Source organism: Pagrus major, chromosome 10, assembly GCF_040436345.1.
Source record: "Pagrus major chromosome 10, Pma_NU_1.0".
Classification (NCBI taxonomy): Eukaryota; Metazoa; Chordata; class Actinopteri; order Spariformes; family Sparidae; genus Pagrus; species Pagrus major.
This window is the reverse complement of record NC_133224.1, coordinates 15,608,309-15,629,825: the sequence shown is the minus strand read 5'-3', so window position 1 is coordinate 15,629,825 and position 21,517 is coordinate 15,608,309. Positions and strand designations below refer to the sequence as shown.

Sequence of the window (21,517 nt, the reverse complement as noted above, 5' to 3'; positions counted from 1 at the left end):
GAGTAACTTCACTCATTATTTAAATTTCTTTACACGCTGACAGGATGGGTCAGTATTTGTAATTAGTAATCCTTTGTTTTTACTGGACATCAGACAGTTAAGCTGTTACATACAGAAGCAGTCATTAGGAGTCCTGAAAAATTTGATGGAGCACCAAAGGCGCAGTGCCTGAACTGTCCAATTACAAGACACACACACACACACACACACACACACACACACACACACACACACACACACACACACACACACACACACACACACACACACAAGGGGCTTATTTAACCATTATTCTATGTGCCTATAAATGAAATTTGTCACTGATTATTTTTTATATATTTCTAGGCAACAGCAGATGTCTTATACCACTATTAGCAGGACGGATTGAAGTATTGATAGCAGCACTCAAAATTACAGAAAACCCCTTTAATAATATTCTTATAATATCCCTATACTGATTTAGAATATGTCTCGTCCGTAACAAACCCAACTCTTTTCTGTGGCTGCAGCAACGTGTTATCTCACTACATCACATTGTCATGACGTAGCAAAGTGAACCTAAATGAATACACAGATGCAGGGAAAGCAATAGGAATGTTTATATACCAGAGATGAAAGTAAGGAGAAGATAGCAAAGTCTTGCTGAGTTGTTGGCCGGGGTGCTGGACAGCGTAGAGTTTGGGGCGCTGGGCAGCAGTACCTCCACAGCGCTGGGTGATGAGGCTGAATTGCTGGGCAGCAGTGATTACAAGGAGCTGGGCAGGTGAGAGGCACAACATCGGCGAGAGCTATGCTTCCTTTGGGAAGCCTTTACTAATGGTGGTTCCAGAGCAGGATCTGGCAGAGAAATGGGTGTCTCTGTGTTAGCCAGCTGGTCAACTGGCCAGATGTTGTCTTGCTCTAGAGCTAGGTCTAACTGAAATGAGACCAGGGAGCTAGACGTCAGGGAGCTTGGATGTTGTCGAGAGCCTTGCTTTCTAGTGGGCTGTTGAAGCTGTTATCAGGCTGTAGGCCAGCCAGCTCAGGAAATGTCTTTGGCTGGAGGCTAGCAGGCCGGGGGCTAGCTGACACAGAAGCTGTCAGGAGGCTGGCAGGCTGGAAGCTAGCTGCCCCAGGAGCTGGCTGGAGGCTAGCTGACCCTGGAGCTGGGTGGAGGCTAGCTGCCCCAGGAGCTAGCTGGAGACTATCAGGCTGGTGACAAGCTGATTCAGGATAGGGAGACTGTAGGCTCACAATCCCAAGCCTATTTGAATGAGTCTAAGGTGCAGACTGGAAGCTGTAAAGCTTGGGCTAAAACTTGGACTGAGAGCTGGGAGTCTTGGGCTGGGGCTTGGGCTGAGAGCTGAGCTCATTGGGCTGTGGCTTGGGCTTGCAGAGTAAATCTGTGGCCCATGCAGGTGCAGAGTCTCTCAGCCAAGGCTTTGAGGACAGTTTTAGAGTGCATAAGATAAGAGTACCTCTTTGTATAGATCATTTACAGCTTTCTTCCAAATATCTTTGTATTAACTCAGAAATTAGTTCATAAAATCCTCAAAACAGTCTTTGTCTGCTGGATTCATGTTTGGCTGGATCATTCTCTCACAGTGTAGCAATGTGAACCCAAATGCAGGCAATTAAGCAATACAAATGTTTATTGCGGTACCAGAGATGAAGGCAGCGAGGTGATGGTAAAGTCTTGCTGAGCTGTTGTGTAGGGATTGTGGGCAAATGCGCAGGCAGGTTGGCAGTTGGGACTAATATACTGAAGGAGATGATGAGTTGATGGGACGCAGGTGACCAGACTGGGATGGATAACAAGTTGATTGTAGGCAGGTGCACAGACCTGGGATCCAATGGAAAAGGAAATGAAGTCCACACCCACAGCACAGACACACAGAGGCTGTGGCTGTGTCCAAATTCAGGGGCTGCATCCTTCAAGGACGCGGCCTTTGCGGCCCACGAAGGCCGGGTCCTTCGGAGAGACCTTGAAGGCCGCGTCCACCGCTGTTAAATGGGACGGTCCAGCCTTCGGAGTGTTTCCTGGTTGCGTCACCAGGTGTTCATGCATTAAAGTCTGTTTTGGTTCAAATCTATCAAAGGTGTACATTTATTTGTGTGTGTACAATGTGTCAAATCTAAATTGAATTATCAACATTACAAAATAAACATTAACCCATTGGTGAATAACAACTATATTTACCATAGCATTACCAGCGTCACGTATTTTAACTGAAAGTTAAACTTTGGAAGTTTTATAGTCTCTTGAAGTTTAACATATCTGGCGTTGGATGTTCAAATGACTAAAAACCGAGTATAAACCCATTACTTTAATTTGAATGTCATGTCTGCGCCACTTGATGTCGCCATCTCTTTCTTTCCCTCTTCTGTTTCGGGACTGAGCAGCGGCGCGCAAAGGATCTTGGGATATGGGAGGCCGTGAAGGATGGTAGCGGTGCGTCCTCCAAAAAGAGGGAAACGAAGGCTGCATTTGTGGGCTGCATTTGAAGGAGCCTTCGAATTGGGACAGCCTTCATGTGGCGTTGTGACGTAATTGGCCTTCAAATGCGCCCTTCGAAGGATGCAGCCCCTGAATTGAGACACAGCTAGTGAGACACAAGGAGGAGCACAGGAAATGAGGGAACAGGGAAAGACAAGAGAACACAGGATCATGGGCCATGTAAGACCTTCTCACTTCCCACAGCAAACCCGCTAGACTTCGTCACACACACACCCATGGTTTGGCCTGCAAACACATAGGTTGTAAGCAACAAAATCACCCGCTACGGTTCATAATGTCAATCTAACATTAATAGGCTAAGTTCTGACGTGGCCTCTGAAAATAGCCAGAAAATATGTTATCAGTGTAATATTCAGTTGCAATATATTGATGAGATTTTTATCAGTAGACTATTAGATACACCAGATTTTTGTCACAGGTTCTGATCAGGCTGACTGCCCCAGGGATGAGAGGGAACAGAGTTGGGATAAGAGTCATGCTAATCCATCTTGGATTTAAGGCTTCTCCTGGCTGATGTCTGGTCACAGGGTAATTAAATGGACGAAAGGGGCTCAGGCTTTCATGCCCACATCTTTACAGAGACCTGTCTCTATCGCAACATCCCAGATCAAGCTGTTGCACTTGATGGGCGGAACTGTGTTCGGAGCAAGCAGGTCACTGATGCTTGGTGCTCAAAAGCTGTCAAAGTTGATGGACAGTGTTTGCTTGATGTTGAACTTGAACTGCGTGGACAGGCAAAGTAACTGCAGGGACATTGCCTCTGGTTTCAGCAAGCCGGCGTTTGGATATCCAGTCTGTCCACTCTCTCTTGCCCAGAGACACTACAGCAGCAGGGAGGAGGGTTATAACCCAAGAAGAACAGCAGAGGCCGGTCAAAGGTACTGCAATCAGCCGATGAGTGTGGTGTGTTCACTGGGGAAACTACAGATCACAACCCCCTGGATCAGATGGGCAATGCAGACCAAACACCTGTGTTTTTTAACATTCCAACATCTGTCATTCATTTAATTTAATTTAAATGTGACATTTATTTGAATTTTATTTCATTTCATATATTTTTTAAAAAAGTTATAAAGTTTAACTTAAAAAGTTAAAAACAGCACATTCTTTGATTTATTCATTTTGTCTTTATTATCATTATTTTCAAATAAAATAAGTTTCTGTATGAAAAGCAATTTGGTCCTCAGAAAGTTTTTCCCCAAAAGATGATTTTAAAAAATCAGGGTTGTCTTATATTTGGGTCGATATGGTAGTACCATGTTCAGGTATAGATAATTATAATTAACTGTATATGTTCTATGTTTGTGTAGCATGAAGGAACTACAAACTTTCATGTCATTATGCAACACTGTGTTGTATAATGACAGATTGAAATTACCATGTTAATTTGCACCTTGTCTGTTACTTTGTATTTCTGTTTATCAAAGTTGAGGGTGGTTGCGGTAGCAAGAGAAGGGCAGAGGTTGTAAATCTGCTACTGTCTTAACCTGTCCCAACTTTGACAAGCAAATGTAAATAGAAAAATTTACAGCCACCAAAAATGGAGAACAGTCTGTTATGTAATAAAAGAAGGGATGAAGCCAACTGTCATGTTGGCTTTTTCTGTGTTTGATGTGTCAAAACCAAATGCAAAATGTATACATAAGCATAAAGTAAGAGTGTGTGAGAGACAGTTGAAAAACTCTTCTCTCATTGCCTCTCTATTCCATCTGAAGCCACAAAAGTTGGCAGAAAAGCTGAGAGTGTGGGTATTGGTGAGTTGTTTTTGAAAAAGGAAAGCCAGGGGAGCAGAGAGGAGGAGGGCAAGGTTTAGGAGGAATTCCACACAAGGTTGTCATAGCAATGGAAACGGGAGACTAGAGTCTCACAATCCCTAATTACCCAAACACTTAGTCTAAAACACACACCTGCAGTATGCACTCACAGATCTGCAAAACACACTCTCCAACTGATGTGAGAAGACCCACTCTGACAAACACGAGTAAGATGTTGTGCACACACACACACACACACACACACACACACACACACACACACACACACACACACAGACACACACACCACACACCCACACACACACACACACACTATCACCTACACTGACCCACAGGATATTTTCATTCTCAGACACATAAAAACACTTGTGTACAACCAGAACCATCATCAAACACCTGCTCTCTCTCTCTCTCTCTCTCTCTCTCTCTCTCTCACGCACGCACACACACACACACACACACACACACACGCACACACAAATAGGTGAGACAGGTGAGATTTCCAAGCACTTAACTGACAAATGCACAGATTTTGTGTGTGTGCACATGCGTGCGCTTTGCATTACCTCTGGACAAATTTCACACAGAAGACCAGTTAATAGGAGACAGCTGGAGCGATTCGGGACAAAAGCTATATCCCCACTCGGAAACAGCTGATTTTTGGGTCAGCGGTTAAGTTTAGGGTTAGATCAAGGTTAGGGTTAGAATTAGGGTTACGCAAGTAGTCTTCTCTTTCTGGCAGTGCTGTAGACAAGGATGTGGCCCCACTCGCTAGTCTTATTATTCATAATTTTTCTATTTTATTTTGAGAACTTTCATTTAACAAGTATTAAAGTTGGATTTATATTGCATGTTACATGTTAGACTGTTTGCTGTGGAGTACAAATGTCACTGCTGAGTTGATAGTGTTGTGCTTATCTCAAACGTTTTGTTCAAAAGAATGAATCATTTATGTGGAATGAACTGACATGAATCAATTCCTGAAACAATCCATTCATGTCAGTTCAGTGAACTTTCAGTCAGTTGTGAGTGTACATGCAGAGATACACTCACTGGCTGAGTGAGTGATTCAAGTCATTTGTTTACAGGAGGAGTGTGTTCAAGACAGCAAATAAAACGCTGGGGTACAGATTAATGGGTGGGGCACAGAGACTCAAAACAACAACTGTTGGCCGCCCAATAATGGTATAGGTAATTGGTAAAGACAGACCTCTCTCCGCCTGTTAAAAATCAACAATGTCCCAATTGGGGGGCATACATATTTGTGAGCACTACCTATTAAACAATTTATGATTATGACCATTTTTCCCTTATGATGTTTGACTCTTCAAACTGCAAATCTCTGTGCGGAAGAATAGCAACCCCTCTACTTTTGCTATTTAAGTCAGAATAGAGAGCCAAAGTCACACCCCTTCCAGTTTTGCCCCATGTGACCTTACTTCGGAAAACCTTTGAATGGCAGTGAATGGAGAGAGACAAATAACTTTTTAATCCCGTCTGAATTGTGTCATGAATGTGATGTTGATGTATGATGTTCGTCAATTTAAAAGACAACAAATTAAATATAAGACTGTGAAAATATGTTGTAATGTTGTATGTTATAAAGACTACACAGCCAACAGTTGCATTAGTAACGTCATCTTGTTGAATACCCACTTAAACCCATAACTTAAACGTTGTAGAGATGGTCCTGTATATTAGCAGCTCACAGAAGTGACAAACTAGACTTTCGCATGACTGCAGTTGTCAATATGACCAGATTTATTGTGATTTTCTTTTTTTTTAGTACCATTTCTGTGCCGAGTTGGCGGCCATGTTGATTTTGGTGACGTGCTGAATAGTTCACTGAGCAATTTAACACAAACTAGATGGTGTTTTACTTTAATTACAATAAACTACAACTTTATTCACTTGGAAAATTATCTTTTAAATTGACAAACATCATATGTGTGATTCATTGCACAATTCAAGCGGGATCAAAGTTTTTCTGAAAAAAGATCCATGGGGTCCACCAGAAGGGGCGTGACTTCAGCTCTCTATGGAAAATTTGTAAGAATCCCCCTCTGCAGAGTTTTGATCGGTCCTTATTCAGTAGATTGGTTTCGTGTAGGTATGCAATTTCACTTTTTAATTTGCTTAAATGAGAGAATACCTTATTCCTCTTAATGGTGTGGTTTAATCTGCTGCTTATACTCCAACCAGTATGCCAGTGGTGACAGCCCTGCCTTTACCTTTGTCCAACAACACTATCAAGACAAACTCTGAAATGGTGACACTGCCTCTATGCCTTGTTGCCATATGACCAACTTAACACTGCTTGTTTCTCTCACAGAGACTGCCATGCTCTTCCAATTAACGTCTCCAAACAGCAACAAAAATAACATTCAGCAAAGCTCTTATCTCATTGGCTGATCTGGTGGTGCTTAAGACAATGACATTGAGACTCATATGGCATCCCTTCACATATTATGCAGCAAAACAAAACAAAGATTTAGCCAAATATGCCCATATAAATTTTCCATGACGTACCTTGCCACAACTCTTTCCCATTCACCTTTATGAATATAGTATGTAACCATTTGGAGTAACAGAAAAGAGGAAAATAAATTATCTGAGAATGATGGTACAAAAATTTGTGGCGCCATACAAATCCAGCTTAAACGACTCTCTTATAGCAAGCCAGCATTTTCCACCAGGCTGCTTGCTGAGGGACAGCCTGCCCTTCGGACATCCAGCCTGTCCACTTTCTCTCATCCAGAGACTCTCTGGCTGTGAAGAGAGGCTCCGGAAGAAGAGTATAATCCATGAAGAGCAACAGCTGGCAGTCAGGAGGTCTGGAGGGACTGCAACAGCCAAAGAGTTCAGTATATTTGCTGAGAAATCTACAGGTCACAATCCCCGGTGTTAGCACTGCCGCTAAGCACCGGAGGAGAAGCTGGACATTTCACAGTTAAATTTCTGGGAAGGTGAAAGTCAGGCTATGGCGTGGGTACGCCATCGATTCAACAATTAAACACGTCCCATTCTTGGTTTAAGTAAAAATGTTAACAATTAGAAACTCTGGCTTAAGAGTCATCATGTTTACAAAGTTGCTGGTCAATGAGCGTCAGAGAGCGCGATTAATCTGCGTTATTTTTTTAATGGCTTATTTTTTCTAGAATTAATTAGTCAAAATGAACGTGTTATATTGACAGCCCTAGTTATAATACAATTAAATAACACTGTCCCATAAATTCACACACCGCTGATATCTCAGAAATGTCTCATATGGGAAGTGAAACTGAACATGTTATAATACAAATTGAATAAAATGTCTCATATTTGCATGCCCACCATATCGTCCGTGATTTAGCTTGTCCCAGTTCTTTTCCACTTCACTTTGTACGTGTAAGTAACAAAAATACCAAAATTAGTCCTAATGTTGAGTGGAATTAAAAGGCAATGAAATAAAAGTATCCTGTAACTGCCTTACAATATTAAAGGAGAAGAAAATATGTGGTGTATATTCCCATACATACTGACCAAGTGGTACTTGCTTCCAACTTACAGTGACTGCCTAATCAATCTGTGATTCACCATCCACCATCACCATAACATGTTTATAATGGAACCTGGAGCACCAGTCTCTCCAGAACACACTCCTTAGCAAGTTTTGGATGTCCCTCTGATGTTGTTATTCTGAATATCGCTGGATATCTCAAGCCATAGCGAATTCCTTTGCAGCCCTGAATCAGGCCCCTCACCTCGGTAAAGGCAGAGCATTGTCTGCTTATAGCCTGATCAAAGTCTGAATTTGAACAGGATTCTGATCCAGTCACCATCATTGGCACGGCATTACACAAATGTCGGCCTTGGTAGGTTGTCTTGCGTCAGCTTGCTACGATGAGGTGTGCACAGTTTATCGTTGGTACGGTTCCTTTAGCATGTTAGCCAAAAACTGAGACGGATGTTCTCCATGTACATGTCCCTCCTTCTGTAATGCTGACATTGCAACGCAGTGATCTTGCCTCCAAATCCTGGCATTGATCTCTCAGTGTGGCCAGATCTTTTTCATGCCGCTGACATCTGATACAACAAATGTGATTATATTTGAGTGGCTGCCAACCTGAGCAGCTGGCTCTGACATTTGGCTTTTGGCTGTTTCAATTCTTATATTACCTTGCAAATAATAATATAGTTAAAAAAATCCTATCAAATTAATAGATTTGCATACACGTTTGTACTCAAAGAGTCTTCAGGGCATCAAGTAGACATTAAAAACGGGTTCTAAAATCAAGTTGTTATGACAGTCATGACAGAATTCTACCAATGTACATTTACATTGAAGATTATCGCAAAGAGTGAGTGAGTAGTGAGTACAAGGAATATCAAAAAGAAAGACACTTTGTGTATCATGTTGATTCTATCAGTTTCATTTGCAGCACTTTATACCATCTAAATCACAACAAAAATCATTAGTTACCAAACTAAGTAAGAGAAGTCAATTTTCTCAGTAAGGCCTGAGAGTGTAAGTCCAAAATGTCTTCCATTGTAGGAGACATTTGAGTCTGTTACCTCCCCGTTTTTGGGATGACCTCAAGGGCCATGACTTTTAAAGTGTCTGGATTAGTGTGGCCCACCATCTTGTGGTGCTGTGCCATGGGGTAGTTGTGGCTGAGGGTCCTGATAGCGTTATAGTGTTAGGCCAGTCTCTCCCACAGTTTGTGCTTTGTGCCACTGACATAGAAGCAGGTGGCTCCCTTCTCTATTGGAAAGAATGAGGCAAAAGAGGCCAAATGTTGACACTCCTCCTATGACTTTATTGTGGCACAAACAAACTACACCTTAAAAAGTGATATCTTCGATTTGAACTCAATGAACAAAGTTGAAGAAAAATAAATAAATAGATAAATAAGGAAAAGGCGCACTCCCCTGTCCTCAGTTCCTGGTAATCAACATCACAGACAACCCCTTCATGGCCATCACATATTGCCACTCTGGAAAAAAAATAAAATGAAATAAAACAAAATAAAATAAAGCTCATAAAGAAATTCCAATGCCAGGTTCTTGCCAACTTTTACATTAGGTTTGGTACATACCTTGGTACAGGGGTTACAGTTTGGTACAATTTCAGTTCAATGGTGAAAAGAAAACAAAAAATTTCAAATGCATAAGACTAAGTTTCTTTTCATTATTTTTTAACAGACAGTAGTGCAGTTAGTTTGTTTTAGCCTGTTAAGACATTATACATTTTTAGAATTGCATTTAAAAAGACAATAAAACAAAGGAAAAGTTGGCAAATACATAGTTAATGACTAAAGAAATTGCCTTTAAAACATAACAACAAAAGCAAGATAGATTTTAAAGGTGTATCTAATTTATCGGAAGCCACACTAAACAGTAATGTTATAAGCCCTTTAAATGGCTGACAGTTTTAGCAGACCTCAGGTATTCAGGAAGTTGTTCCAAAGGTGGGGAGCATAATAACTAAAAGTTGCTTAAGCTTCCCTGTCAGCGTATTAAAGGTGCTATTTGTAATAAAAGTTGATTTTTGAGTCTCAATCCATCCAGACATTTTAGGATGGCAGCCAACCCGTTCTACAATCCCAAAGGGTCAGTTTTTGACGAGTTGGGAATGAGACTCAAAGATCAACTTTAAGCAGTAACTAGTGAACATGAACTGAAACATTAGTCATATTTTTTTGCAGGGCTGTCACAAATGTAAATGTGATTTGAATGCCAATAACTTCGTTAATGTATTTGGCCCTGTCTGCTTTCACATCTAGGGGTCGCGTGCAGGGAGAAGTTGTAGGACTCTGTCTAATATGTGTTAGCATTTTCGACATGTTTCCACTTGCATACAGCTGTCAAACAACGCTGACACACCATCCTTGTTTGATCTTTTTTTTGCTTCTTCTTCTTCAGCTTTAAGGCGCCGTTGACTAAGTTGGAGTGTGGGTCAGAACGGTTTTAGTCTCACTCATTAACATATGCTCTCACCATATGACAGTCAGATGTATCCATCGTATTGCTGCGTGCACCAAACTGCAATGTCCCAACCAAGTGTTTCGGTACGACTACATCAACTGTTACACTCCTTATAGAAAGCAATCTGACATCATCAAATGGCATGATTCGGGCATGGCCCAGAAACTGCCCTGAACATCATTGATACCAATCTACTGAGCATCAGTGAAATCAGTAAGGTGAGATGTCTGCACAGAGCCCAAGGGATACTGAAAGACAACACCCAACCCCAACCATGGACTCTGTGGTGTAAACTAGGGGGATGCCAAGTCTAGTTCTGCTACTTCTTCTCCAAAACTACATAGGGCCCTAAAGTCAATTTGGCCTCAGTATAAAGACACTGCATAAAGATATTACAGGATGTTTTCCCTATTTACAGCATGTTTCCTCGCTATTTTTTTAAAGCCCACAAAAAAACTTTATGCCTGTGATTTTAAGTCTATCAAACTTGCTTTTCGTGGAAACATCAATATTTGCAACAAAGGGGAAACCCAAGGACTTTGAAAAGGACTTCCTGAAAAATAATCCCCTGAGGATTACCCAGCACAAGTTTGTAATTTTTTAAAACATTCTGTGATACTTTTATGCCAATTCCAATGTGATATTAATAATACAAGACACAATACATTTATATTTATACATATATAGTTATTATTGTTATTTTCAATACCTTTTTTAGATTGTCCTAATTTTCTGTGTATAAGTGTTCAGAACAAAAACGGAATAAATACAATGGGTTGAAAAGAGACAGACATACAGGCAGTTTATATTGATTTAGTGTTAAAAGAATTACGTCCATGTATGAGAAAAAGAGTGTGGAGGGAGTGTCGCTGTTTGTGTGTGTGTGTGTGTGTGTGTGTGTACGCGCGCGCGTTTTTGGATCATGGGACAGAGAGAGCGAAGGTGTGTATGTTAGTGTAGGCTATATGTTAGGGGGGCAAAGCAGTGGATGCCCCCCCCCCCCCCCCCTTCGTAGATAACTTTGATAAAATCACCATCTGATCAGTATAGTTGGTATTAATTGTTTCAAGAAGATACTTTTCTCCGTGGAATGCCTCCCCTCTCTCCACCTCCGTCACCAACAAGTGTTTCGTGCACCATCGAAGCCTTTTCAGTTGCAAATGCACGCGCACAGATTTTCGCTCTCCCATTGGTCCACACCCGACTGACTGCACGAGCAAAGAAGAACTTTAGGCTTTAGCAGGCAGATGAGTTCAGTGTGTGAGCTGGAAGTCTGATAACAAGTGTTTTCCGCCAGAACTCTTTCACTACGGTCAGGCAGCTGCTGAATTTTAAATGGACTAGGTCTATCTTCAGTGTATATTACTACAACGGTAATGATTGCTAGAATCAGATTTATAATTTAGGGAAAGAAAACTGGACGTCCTTTGCGCCCTGTTTTGTGTCCGGTGTGTGTCCTGAGTAATTAGCCTTCAATTTGGATCACCCGGCGCTCCCAGTTAAACCTGGCTACAAGTCAGGTGGACGGCGACAAACGGCTACTGTGTGCTTCAGCGTGTCAACTATTCTGTAGGCAAAACTCATCTCAATTTTACTACATCTGTCCAACATGTACAGCATGATGGAACACGAGCTGAAGCCGACAGGCCAGCCCACTTCTCATCAGACTTCTCAGGGAATGTCACCGGTCACCGGCACCATGACGGGGAACATAGGCAGTAATGGAAACTCTCACCCGAGCTCCAAGACGGCATGTGCACCTGGAGGCGACCCCATGGATAAAGTCAAGCGACCCATGAACGCGTTTATGGTCTGGTCCAGGGGTCAGAGACGCAAGATGGCTCAAGAAAATCCCAAAATGCACAATTCTGAGATCAGCAAGCGGCTGGGAGCTGAGTGGAAACTTCTGACCGACGCCGAGAAGCGACCTTTCATCGACGAGGCCAAGCGGCTCCGGGCGGTCCACATGAAGGAGTATCCCGACTACAAGTACAAGCCACGCCGCAAGACAAAGCCCCTGCTTAAAAAGGACACTCAGGTGGGCAAATACCCGCTGTCCGCAGGGAACCTGCTGGCGGCAGCACAGGGGCAAGGTGGTAGTCCAAGGATGGAAAGCTACGGTTGGGGCCCCACCGGGGGGTACGCCGGCATGCAGGGCGAGGCGCTCGGCTACACACAGCAGCTACACCGATATGATCTGTCAGCCCTCCAGTACCCACCTGCAATGACTGCAGCACAGACGTACATGAACGGAGCCAACTCGTACAGGTGAGCTGTGTTTGTGACGTTTACTCGGGTAGCCCCCTCCTCAAGATTAAATGATAGGTGTTTTATATTGGTCCCGTAAGCAACAATCGCGCCTCAGTAAAACTGGGCAGTGGGAATAAAGTGTACCCTGCAATACAGTCCTAATTTACAGTTAAGTTTATAATAAAGGATCAAATTCACTTTTCCAAATTTTAACAATCTGTGTCCATCAATTTAACCACTCTGGAATCAAGATGATTAACTTTCATTCAATTATATATTTTCATATAGCCTATTGAACCTCAATTGTTTCATAGGCTGGTCCTTTCATCTGTTGTCTCAAAGATAGAGGTCTAACTGATAAAATCACAATATGAACAATATCAATGCTTAATAAAATGAGGTCCCCCCTGTCCAGAGAAAGCCATCAAGGTCTCCAACATACTCTCATTCCCACTTCCACCTTCACCATCAGACAGGATCTGGTACTATTTTCTTTATTTTCTCTAAGTATTAGTGAAATTTATCAATTCTTGAGGTACTGAACAAAAGGTCAACAGTTTCTCATGTGACCTGATGATGGCTTTCCAAAAAAGGATGGCTAAAATGGTGTGAGCGCTTTAAAATTACAATCTGTGGTGCATTTGCACAGAAATGCATCTTTAAATCATTGGACAGGGTTAGGGTTAAATGCACAGAGATCATATATAGCTTACAGACCAAGGTGTTTGAATGGTGTGTTTTATATTATTTCAGCATTATTTTCATTTTTAGATTATGTTCACATGAAGGCCATAATTACACATGTCCTATATATCTTTCATGCACACTGACAGAATTATTTTCAGTGTTTTACAGGTTTGTGACTTGATGATCTAAAATACAACTCTCAAACTACTGAAATGTTCTACCAAGTGCACCTGATGTAAAACTGACTCGTAAGAGAACACTTAAATAAGAGTTTAATCGGGTAGAAATGTAAGATGAAGTACATTCAGTCCCATAAAGTCAGTGAGGAACTCATAACATTAAACAACAGGTGTCAGTCTGATTTCCACTTGTTATGCTTGTGACACTCTGCTCTGGGCTGGGTCCTGACTGGAATGTTGATCAGTATGACTAGATTGTAGGCAGGACTGGTCTGTGTGTGGTCCTCTACCCACATTCCTGCTAAACCATTGTCCCCTGTTAAACTTCTGGGTCTTTGCCTCCTGCCATAGGTTTCATGTCCCCAAGCTACAAAGACTGAACACTTTGATAAATACTCTGGTGTGAGGACAGATGACATTGAAATTTATTCTAGTATCTAGAAAACTGCAGTGTTAACAATTTAGAGACCATCTTTTTTTTTTAAAAAACTAGAAAATTCTCCTGCTCTGTCAGATGCTTGATCAGTTACTTGCTTGTCTTGTTTAAAATGTCAAAAACTTTGAGTCATGTGAGAACAAGCTTGGTCAAGGCCACTTGCCAAATGATTCTCAGCAATCTATGGATTGTGAGTTTGACTAGTAACACTAATGCTGACACATAATGCTTCCTGTGATTTGTGTGAAGTCCTCCGACTGACGAAGCACCAGTATACTTTATTAGCAAAAAACCTGTCACCGAGTTAGCAAAGCGACAATAGCAATACAGCTACCTATACCTGACACTAGCCACTTTGTATTTTAGCTCAACCATTGAACACTTGAACAGGTATTATAAATGTATCAACATGTTTCGATCTGCCGTGCTAAGTCAGATGAGCCAATGGCCATAAACTAGCATGCATAAAATATAATTAGCATAGTAGCACATGGCCAGCACCTTTATTCTCTTTCACATTGGCTATCTATGGATGCATCAAAACGGACATACAGTACCACAAATTATGCAGCAGATAAATACTCACTCATTTTCTGAGCGCCGTATCACTTTTAATGAAAGTCATTGCACTGCACTATACATAGTCTATCACTTGACCATCCCACTAAAGCACACTGCTTTGAGCTGTGTGACGTCACTTACTAAGTATCTATTGGTGAAAACATGGCTCCGATAGTGGCTAATGGCTGCGCAGCCTCCACCAGTCATGCAGGGATCAACAGTTTGCAAGGACTCTGTCTGAAAATAATACCTCAAAGAATTAAAATTGCTCCTACATAGTTTTTTTTACAGCTAATTTGATGTACAGTTCCAGACAGTCATCTACCCCTATGAGAAATGAGTCCTCTAACATTGCAATGATTAATCAACTACTAAATTAATTGCCAACTATTTTGATAATTAATTATTAAAATGATTTCAGTTGGCAAATTAAGCCGATAATATAGTGTAAAAAAAAAAAAATCAATGATGTGACAGCGGTACTGAATAAAAGTTGCAAAAGAAATGTTGGCATTGTACTTTTTTTTTTTTTATTTTTTATTTTTTTAAAAGATGTATCTAACTCACTCACTCTTTTCTGCTCAGATGTGACTAAGTGACAAGCAGAGGTGTTTGACTGAAGGCCCACAGAGTTTGCAGGCAACATTGTAAACAACATAGTAAACAACTGGTGCTAATTATTATTAATCTGCCATGGTTTGAGCATAGGTGTAGCCAATTAATTGACTCATGTCTTTTGGAATGGAGAAGTCAGTCAGGTTAAATAGTTGGCTAATTCCATTAGTGTAATATGGATCCAGACCTTTTACCTCTATTTCTACAGTATTTATGTTATAAGCAATCATTTGTGACATTCAAATACCATTACACTACAGAGGATCAAAGTTGATGTCTTTTGGTCTATGGTTTCAGCAAATGCCCTTTGAGTTGGTGCTTTAGGTTTTCTCAACTACTTCTACTACTACTGAACTCAGTTATGAGTCAAACTAAATTACCTTCAGCCTCAGTTCATTAGTTTAAATACTGCTGATTTGGGACAGTTCTTTATGCTCTTAATATTTGGTCAACATTTTCAAGTTGTTTGTAATAAGATAATAGGACATTCAAAATATGAGGTAAAAAGTTGGAAATAATTTGAAATGGGTTTTGGCATCAGTGTCACAGAAAGCCTGGATTCAAATCTCCATCCTCCAGACTTGTGGACTTCAGTCGTATTACTCTGACATGTTCAGTCATCACATCAATTCTGTGAGGGCGAGAGACTGTAAGGCTAAAATAAACTGCAGAAAGGCAGGCTTAAAGACTACAATAATAAAATGCATTATGATTACCTCCTTCAGCCTGTATTTATACATATTTCTATATCATGATGTGCAATATTATTTCCAGTCTACACGATTCAAGTAATGTTTTAATAAAGTAATTGTTTTACAAATTCATAGAACTGTACTGCGTGGCATGCTGTCATCCTCATCACTGTCTTTTTGACTTCTTCCCATAACCTTATTATTAAAAACCATGTGAATGAGAGTGCTGGTTTTCCTAATCTGGGTAAAGCACTAAAAGAAACTCGAAATGGGATAAAAGGAAAAATCAATAGCGCAGCAGTTCATCCTTCTATTGGATAATCTATAACTTGTTTTTAAAAATATGGGAGATCACTATATATAAATGTATCAGTAACCGGTACATGTATGGTCTGATTTCCTGCCTTAGCACAATTTTTCACATTAACCAGATGTATTTTATTTTAAACTCTCAGATTGTATCTAACTTGTATCGTCATCTCCATTCCACAGCCCCATGTCATATGGTAGCAGTTCCCAACAGCCAAGCCCTGTCACCATGTCCATGGTAAAAGCAGAAACGGTGTCCCACTCGCCTCCAACTGGGACGCCGAACCACCACCGGGGGCCTATGCAGAGTGACCTCAGGGACATGATAAGCATGTACATTCCTGGACCAGGGGGGGATGCCAGTGACCCAACGACTGCACAGAGGGGCTACACCAGTGTCCAGCAGCACTACCTCAGCGGAACCGTCCCACTTACACACATCTAGAACTGAAGTAGGAATCATGTAAGCATAGGGTGAACTTGGGTGGAGGACCATAAATGCTTGTGATAGACAGCTGGCTGGACTGGAGATGGAGTCAGCTGTGGGGAACTTTAGGGTGGCAAAGAGACCCAAGATGTAAAGAGAAAACTGTTGTTTTAAACCTGCATTCAGTAACCTAAAGTTCCAGATGTACCTGCAATTACAGACACACAAGCGATTACTAAATTTTTATAGAATGGAATGCTGTTTTTCTACCTCTTTGGGGTCACATCAGTTAAGATGAATGCCAAACACACCCACCACCAAACATACAGAGCTTAAGACTCCTCCCTGCCCACCACCCTCCAGCAGACTTTTCTCCATGAAGAATGAGCAAACATAGGCAATGTCTGTTCTTTTGTGTACTTAGTAGAAAATGTTACTTTTGTATTTTAAAACTTTTTTAATTAACCATAATAAGTCAGAAGACTCCTTAATACCACTCTGGCACTAATGACAGTTCCACTTTACCCAGTCAGTGCCGGTGAACTGGTCTAGTTAGTGGGTTTAATCTTCCAATCTTTGACCATAGAGCCAGTCCATGGCGTCAACAACCACAGCAGAGACAAATGACTAGCAACCTGGTTGACTGCAATCTCTCAGCTGATGACAGACAAACCACCTGAGCAGAAGTCCTAATTTTTGGAACAGCTGGGTACGAGTGGGGAGAACGGCAAGGAAATGCACAACTTGAATGACAGAACTGTTTTTAAAATTAGCTCTGTATGCCGTGACTTTGGTTTAGTACTCTAGTATGTTTTTATATTTTATTTTTAAGTGATGAAATATGGTGGATGACATGGGAAAACACCTGTTGGACAATCAGCATTGCATCCACAGGGAATTAACAGAATACAGTGGCTTCTATGATCTATTGTTGCTTAGAATATAGTACCAGACTGGTTTTACATTCAGTAGGTCGAGTGTCCTCAGTCACACTAGATCAGAGTTTGAAGTCTGAGATTCATCTATGAGTTTTTATTTGTTGTAATTAGTTTTAGTTTAGACCTTTTTGATGTAAATGCTCGAATGCATTGCTTTGGCAGCATCTGAGTCGCTTTGTGAATTCATTGTCACTTTGCTCTAGACAAGAGTTATATTGTTTTTAGCCTTTTATCTTAAGTAAATGGAATTTAATATGAAATTCTACATTTCAGTTGTTTTTATTCAAAACAGCAAATACTAAATACTTTGAAGTCATGACTTCCAACTTAACTGGATTGAAAAACAGGCATCTTTTAAATGACCTGTCAATTTTTTTTAAATTTTTTTTTTTTTTTTACCACCAGTAAAAAGAGTGTTTTAAAGTACGTTTTAGATTACCCCCCCCCCCCCCCCCCCCCCCCCCCTTGTGACACCTTTTTCAGATAACTTTAATTGTGGGTAATTATATGATTCTAAAATAATGAAACTGCATTTTTAATCCTGGTTCTCTCTAATTTACAGTACTTTCATTCTCTATCCAGCCTGCTGGTAATAGTGCTGCTAGGGACCTAAAGGGAACTGACGTTCTTCAACCTACAAAACTGTGAATATTGACTGTGGTAGATTATTCAAATAATTCTTAACTTTTAAGCATTTCATTACTAACTAAACATGCACTGGAAACAGGTGCAGTTCTATTAAAGTAATGCATGAATGTTGACATTGCTTCCCAAGTATTTGAAAACTTCACTTTAATACTGACTTGTATCTCTATTTTTAGAATGAATTATCTTGTATGTAAATGATGCCATATACTAGGGTTACTGTATGCAGTATTCATGTAAATAATGTATAAATATGTAGGCTCTTACAGTAAGAGCCTTGACTCCATTTTGAGTAAGACATGTTTGTTATGGCATTCATGACAATATTAATAAAAAGTACAAATCTTTTCATACAACTTTTTTTATTTATTTTTATTTATGTATTTTCATTATTAATGTATGTTAAATATTGTCTCTGTGCTTTTAGTTCAAAAGCATTATGATGGAAGTTTTGGAAAAGTGCCTAATTTCACACAATACCAAAAAGAAAATCAGTCAGTGGCACTTAATATTAATGCAATCCAATAAAACAACTATGCCACATATCTGACCTTTCAAAAGCTTGTCAATTCAACAGAGAGATCCAAACTCAACGTCCACAGGCCTACATGATTACATGATTTTCCTCGGCTGATGGAGTGTAATGTTCAGTTTTTGTTGTCACTGTCACAGGTGTTGATTCAACTGAATGTTTATTTATGGACTGGACACAATCATGATATTGAGAGGTGTTTCGTTCATTTACATACATGAGGGGGCAAAATAGTACAAACAATTCTCAATAAACATATAATGTGGTCCAGTACACATGCACCACCACTACCTATGACCCCAGTAATAAACACATAGGCCTAGTTGAATTAGCTTCTCAGAAAGTGTCAACCACACACATTAACATTTTAATTGGTTTAATGGTTGCATTGGATTGCATTAGGTTTAACAGCATACATAATAAAGTGACAACTAAGTGTAAGTAGTGCTTAATAGTTTTAGGCCAGTAGTATACTGCTTTAGAGGACTAAGACAGTGTTTTTTAAGTTTTATCCCCTGAAAAACATATTCATACATACAGAGTCAATACACAACTGCTTACAGTTTTTCAGATCATGCCACAGAAATAGTGTATTTTTCCTGCTTTGAGGATGATCCTTGCATTAATTTCCTTGTGTTGTGAAAATCAATTTGAACACTTGCTACCAATAATTAAAACTTCAGGTGCCATTATTTTTTTAATGCTGCCATCTTGAGATCAGAAGTTGATTATTGTGTTATCAACATGACAAAACATTATTTTCTTGCGATAAATTATTTTATCTCGTTATCAAAAGAAAACAAAAGGCTGATCTCTCAAGATAACAAGATAAATTAGCATGAGAAAACAACTTAACACACTGCTCTGTGGGGTGTGTTTGGGAGTTTCAAAGCAAACAATATTATGAACTTTGGCAATCTTGCGACGGGATAACACCAGCCTCAACACCTGTCAACATGTTAACGATCCAACCCATGACTACTCAGTATTAATTACTACATTATTACATGAAACCATGCCCATCTTTGAAACTTGGACTTCATTTTTATCTCATCTAGACACATGTAAAGACTGCATCTTGTACGTGTTGATAAACTCTGTCCACAGACATATAAAACACCTGGCAAATTACTCAAAACTGCTTCTGCGTATAGGCGATTACACAATAGCATTATGTACAGTATCAGCGATAGATATAATAGTTTAATAACTATTAAATGAAAACCAACATGAAAGCACATAAATGAATAAGCCCCGGCTCATAACCAACCTGTCATATCCCTTGATAATGGGGCGTGCTACAAGTGACACACAAACAGCCAATCATTTAACAGGCCAATTCCAAGTGTCCTTCCTCCCTGGCTCATTTAAACAACCCATCTTATACCTAGGTGACTACGAGTGACATGCAAACAGGCAATCATTTAACAGGTGTGTAGTTTGCTTGCTACATCTCCATGTGACTGACAACATTAAAAGAGCATGGAGTGCTGATGGAGAGGAAATTGTGACAATAATAATTCATCTGGTCTTTAAAAAGTAGAGGCAGTTGTGTAATGAGTTTTTGACCACAGGGTCAACGGTTCAAATCCCTGGACAGGCAGGATAAATCTGGGTGGGAAAAGTTACCACCACTGAGGAGGGACCTTAACCCTGCCAGCTCCACTGGAGTTGCTCAGTGTCACACTGTGGTCAGACCCGGTGCATGAGGGGGCTTAAGGGGGCTTAGCCCCCTCAGTTTTACTTTTTGGCCCCTCCGTTTGAGCTTTATACATCGACAGAAAAATACCAAAAACAACTAAATGTTTTTTTCCCCAGATGGATTTATGCTTAGCTGTTTTCGTTCAGGACCATGGACAGTGCTGTTTGTTGCGTGTGGGGGGGTGAGTGTGCACAGCGGGCAATATTACGGGGGAAGGTTCTGCTGTGCACTCTGCTGTGATTAGTTGTTAACGTAAGCTTATGAGTTAACAGAGTCAGGCATAGAGACTGTGTAACGTGTAATTTAAGTGTAGTTTTGCTTGCGGTTGGTTTGTATAACCAACAGCCAGTAGTGGCGGTAATAATACAGGAATTGTGATCTGTAGTTTCCCCTGTAAACAAAACTTTTTTGGCTGGCGCAGTCCCTCCTGAACAAACCTGCTGCTGCTCTTCAGGGGTTACTTGGGTGTCTGAAGGGCGGGCTGCTTGTGGAGGGGCAGCCTGCCCTTCAGACACTCGTTACTTGGTTTGATGGCAAAACCCACCTTGCTGAAACTAAGTAACGTTTTTCTGCATCCAAGCTCGGTGTGTGTGGACGGGCAGTGTACACCCGGCCTGTCCGCTCTGCTTTCAGCTTGCTCGGCAAGCTGAAGAGGACGATGTGTTTTCTGGGGAAAGTACACCTGGCAACCACCACTGCTGGCTGTTTAATACAAACCAGGTGCTACAAAACACAGACACATTATACAGAGAAGACTTTGAGAGAATATTTGATGACACAAGTGCAGTCAGATATAGTTGAAATCTTCCATGCTGAAATCTGTCACAAAACCTTTTAGAACTGCTGTGATTAGTTGTTTCACTGTAAGTTACTGATGAGGTAACAACCAATCGCAGCAGAGCGCCTAGCAGAGTGTCCCTTTTAAGACAGTATCCCATATGTTGTCAGGGGGAACAGCCTCTACTTCTGTGCTAGTTCCCTCTATAAAATGCACCCCTCTACATTTTGCCATGATGACACACACATGTATGCCCACACTCACAAGGTAAAAACTTTGCCAGCCAATGCTGTTTCGGCTGGTAATAACAGGTAATAGCAACCTTTTGTTTTCTTGTGATAAGGGGTTGACTATCTGGTTCTCTTGAGATAACAAAGCTTGTTTTCTCGATATACCGAGATCAATTAACTTTTTATTTGAAAGCAATGAGAAATGAGCTTTGTTATATAATTTGCTTTTTTAAATAATGCTATAATTGACTCATGATCTTGAGATAATAACATTAAAAAATAATTGCACTTTTGGTC

At 40.6% G+C, this 21,517-nt stretch overlaps 1 protein-coding gene across 2 annotated transcripts; it reads left to right on the top strand.

The window, feature by feature from the left end:
* The first annotated feature begins 11,696 nt into the window (after window positions 1-11,696).
* sox19b (SRY-box transcription factor 19b) lies at window positions 11,697-18,325 on the top strand. 2 transcript variants are annotated; one of them, XM_073475024.1, is made up of 3 exons: window positions 11,697-12,507; window positions 16,152-16,431; window positions 17,896-18,325. In XM_073475024.1, exons 1-2 carry the CDS (start codon window positions 11,849-11,851, stop codon window positions 16,411-16,413), a joined length of 921 nt encoding a protein of 306 aa, XP_073331125.1. In that variant the 5' UTR covers window positions 11,697-11,848; the 3' UTR covers window positions 16,414-16,431; window positions 17,896-18,325. The 2 variants fall into 2 exon arrangements, with proteins under 2 accessions (XP_073331125.1, XP_073331124.1); XM_073475023.1 differs by lacking the exon at window positions 17,896-18,325 and having other exon boundaries at window positions 16,152-17,593.
* Window positions 18,326-21,517: the final 3,192 nt, after the last annotated feature.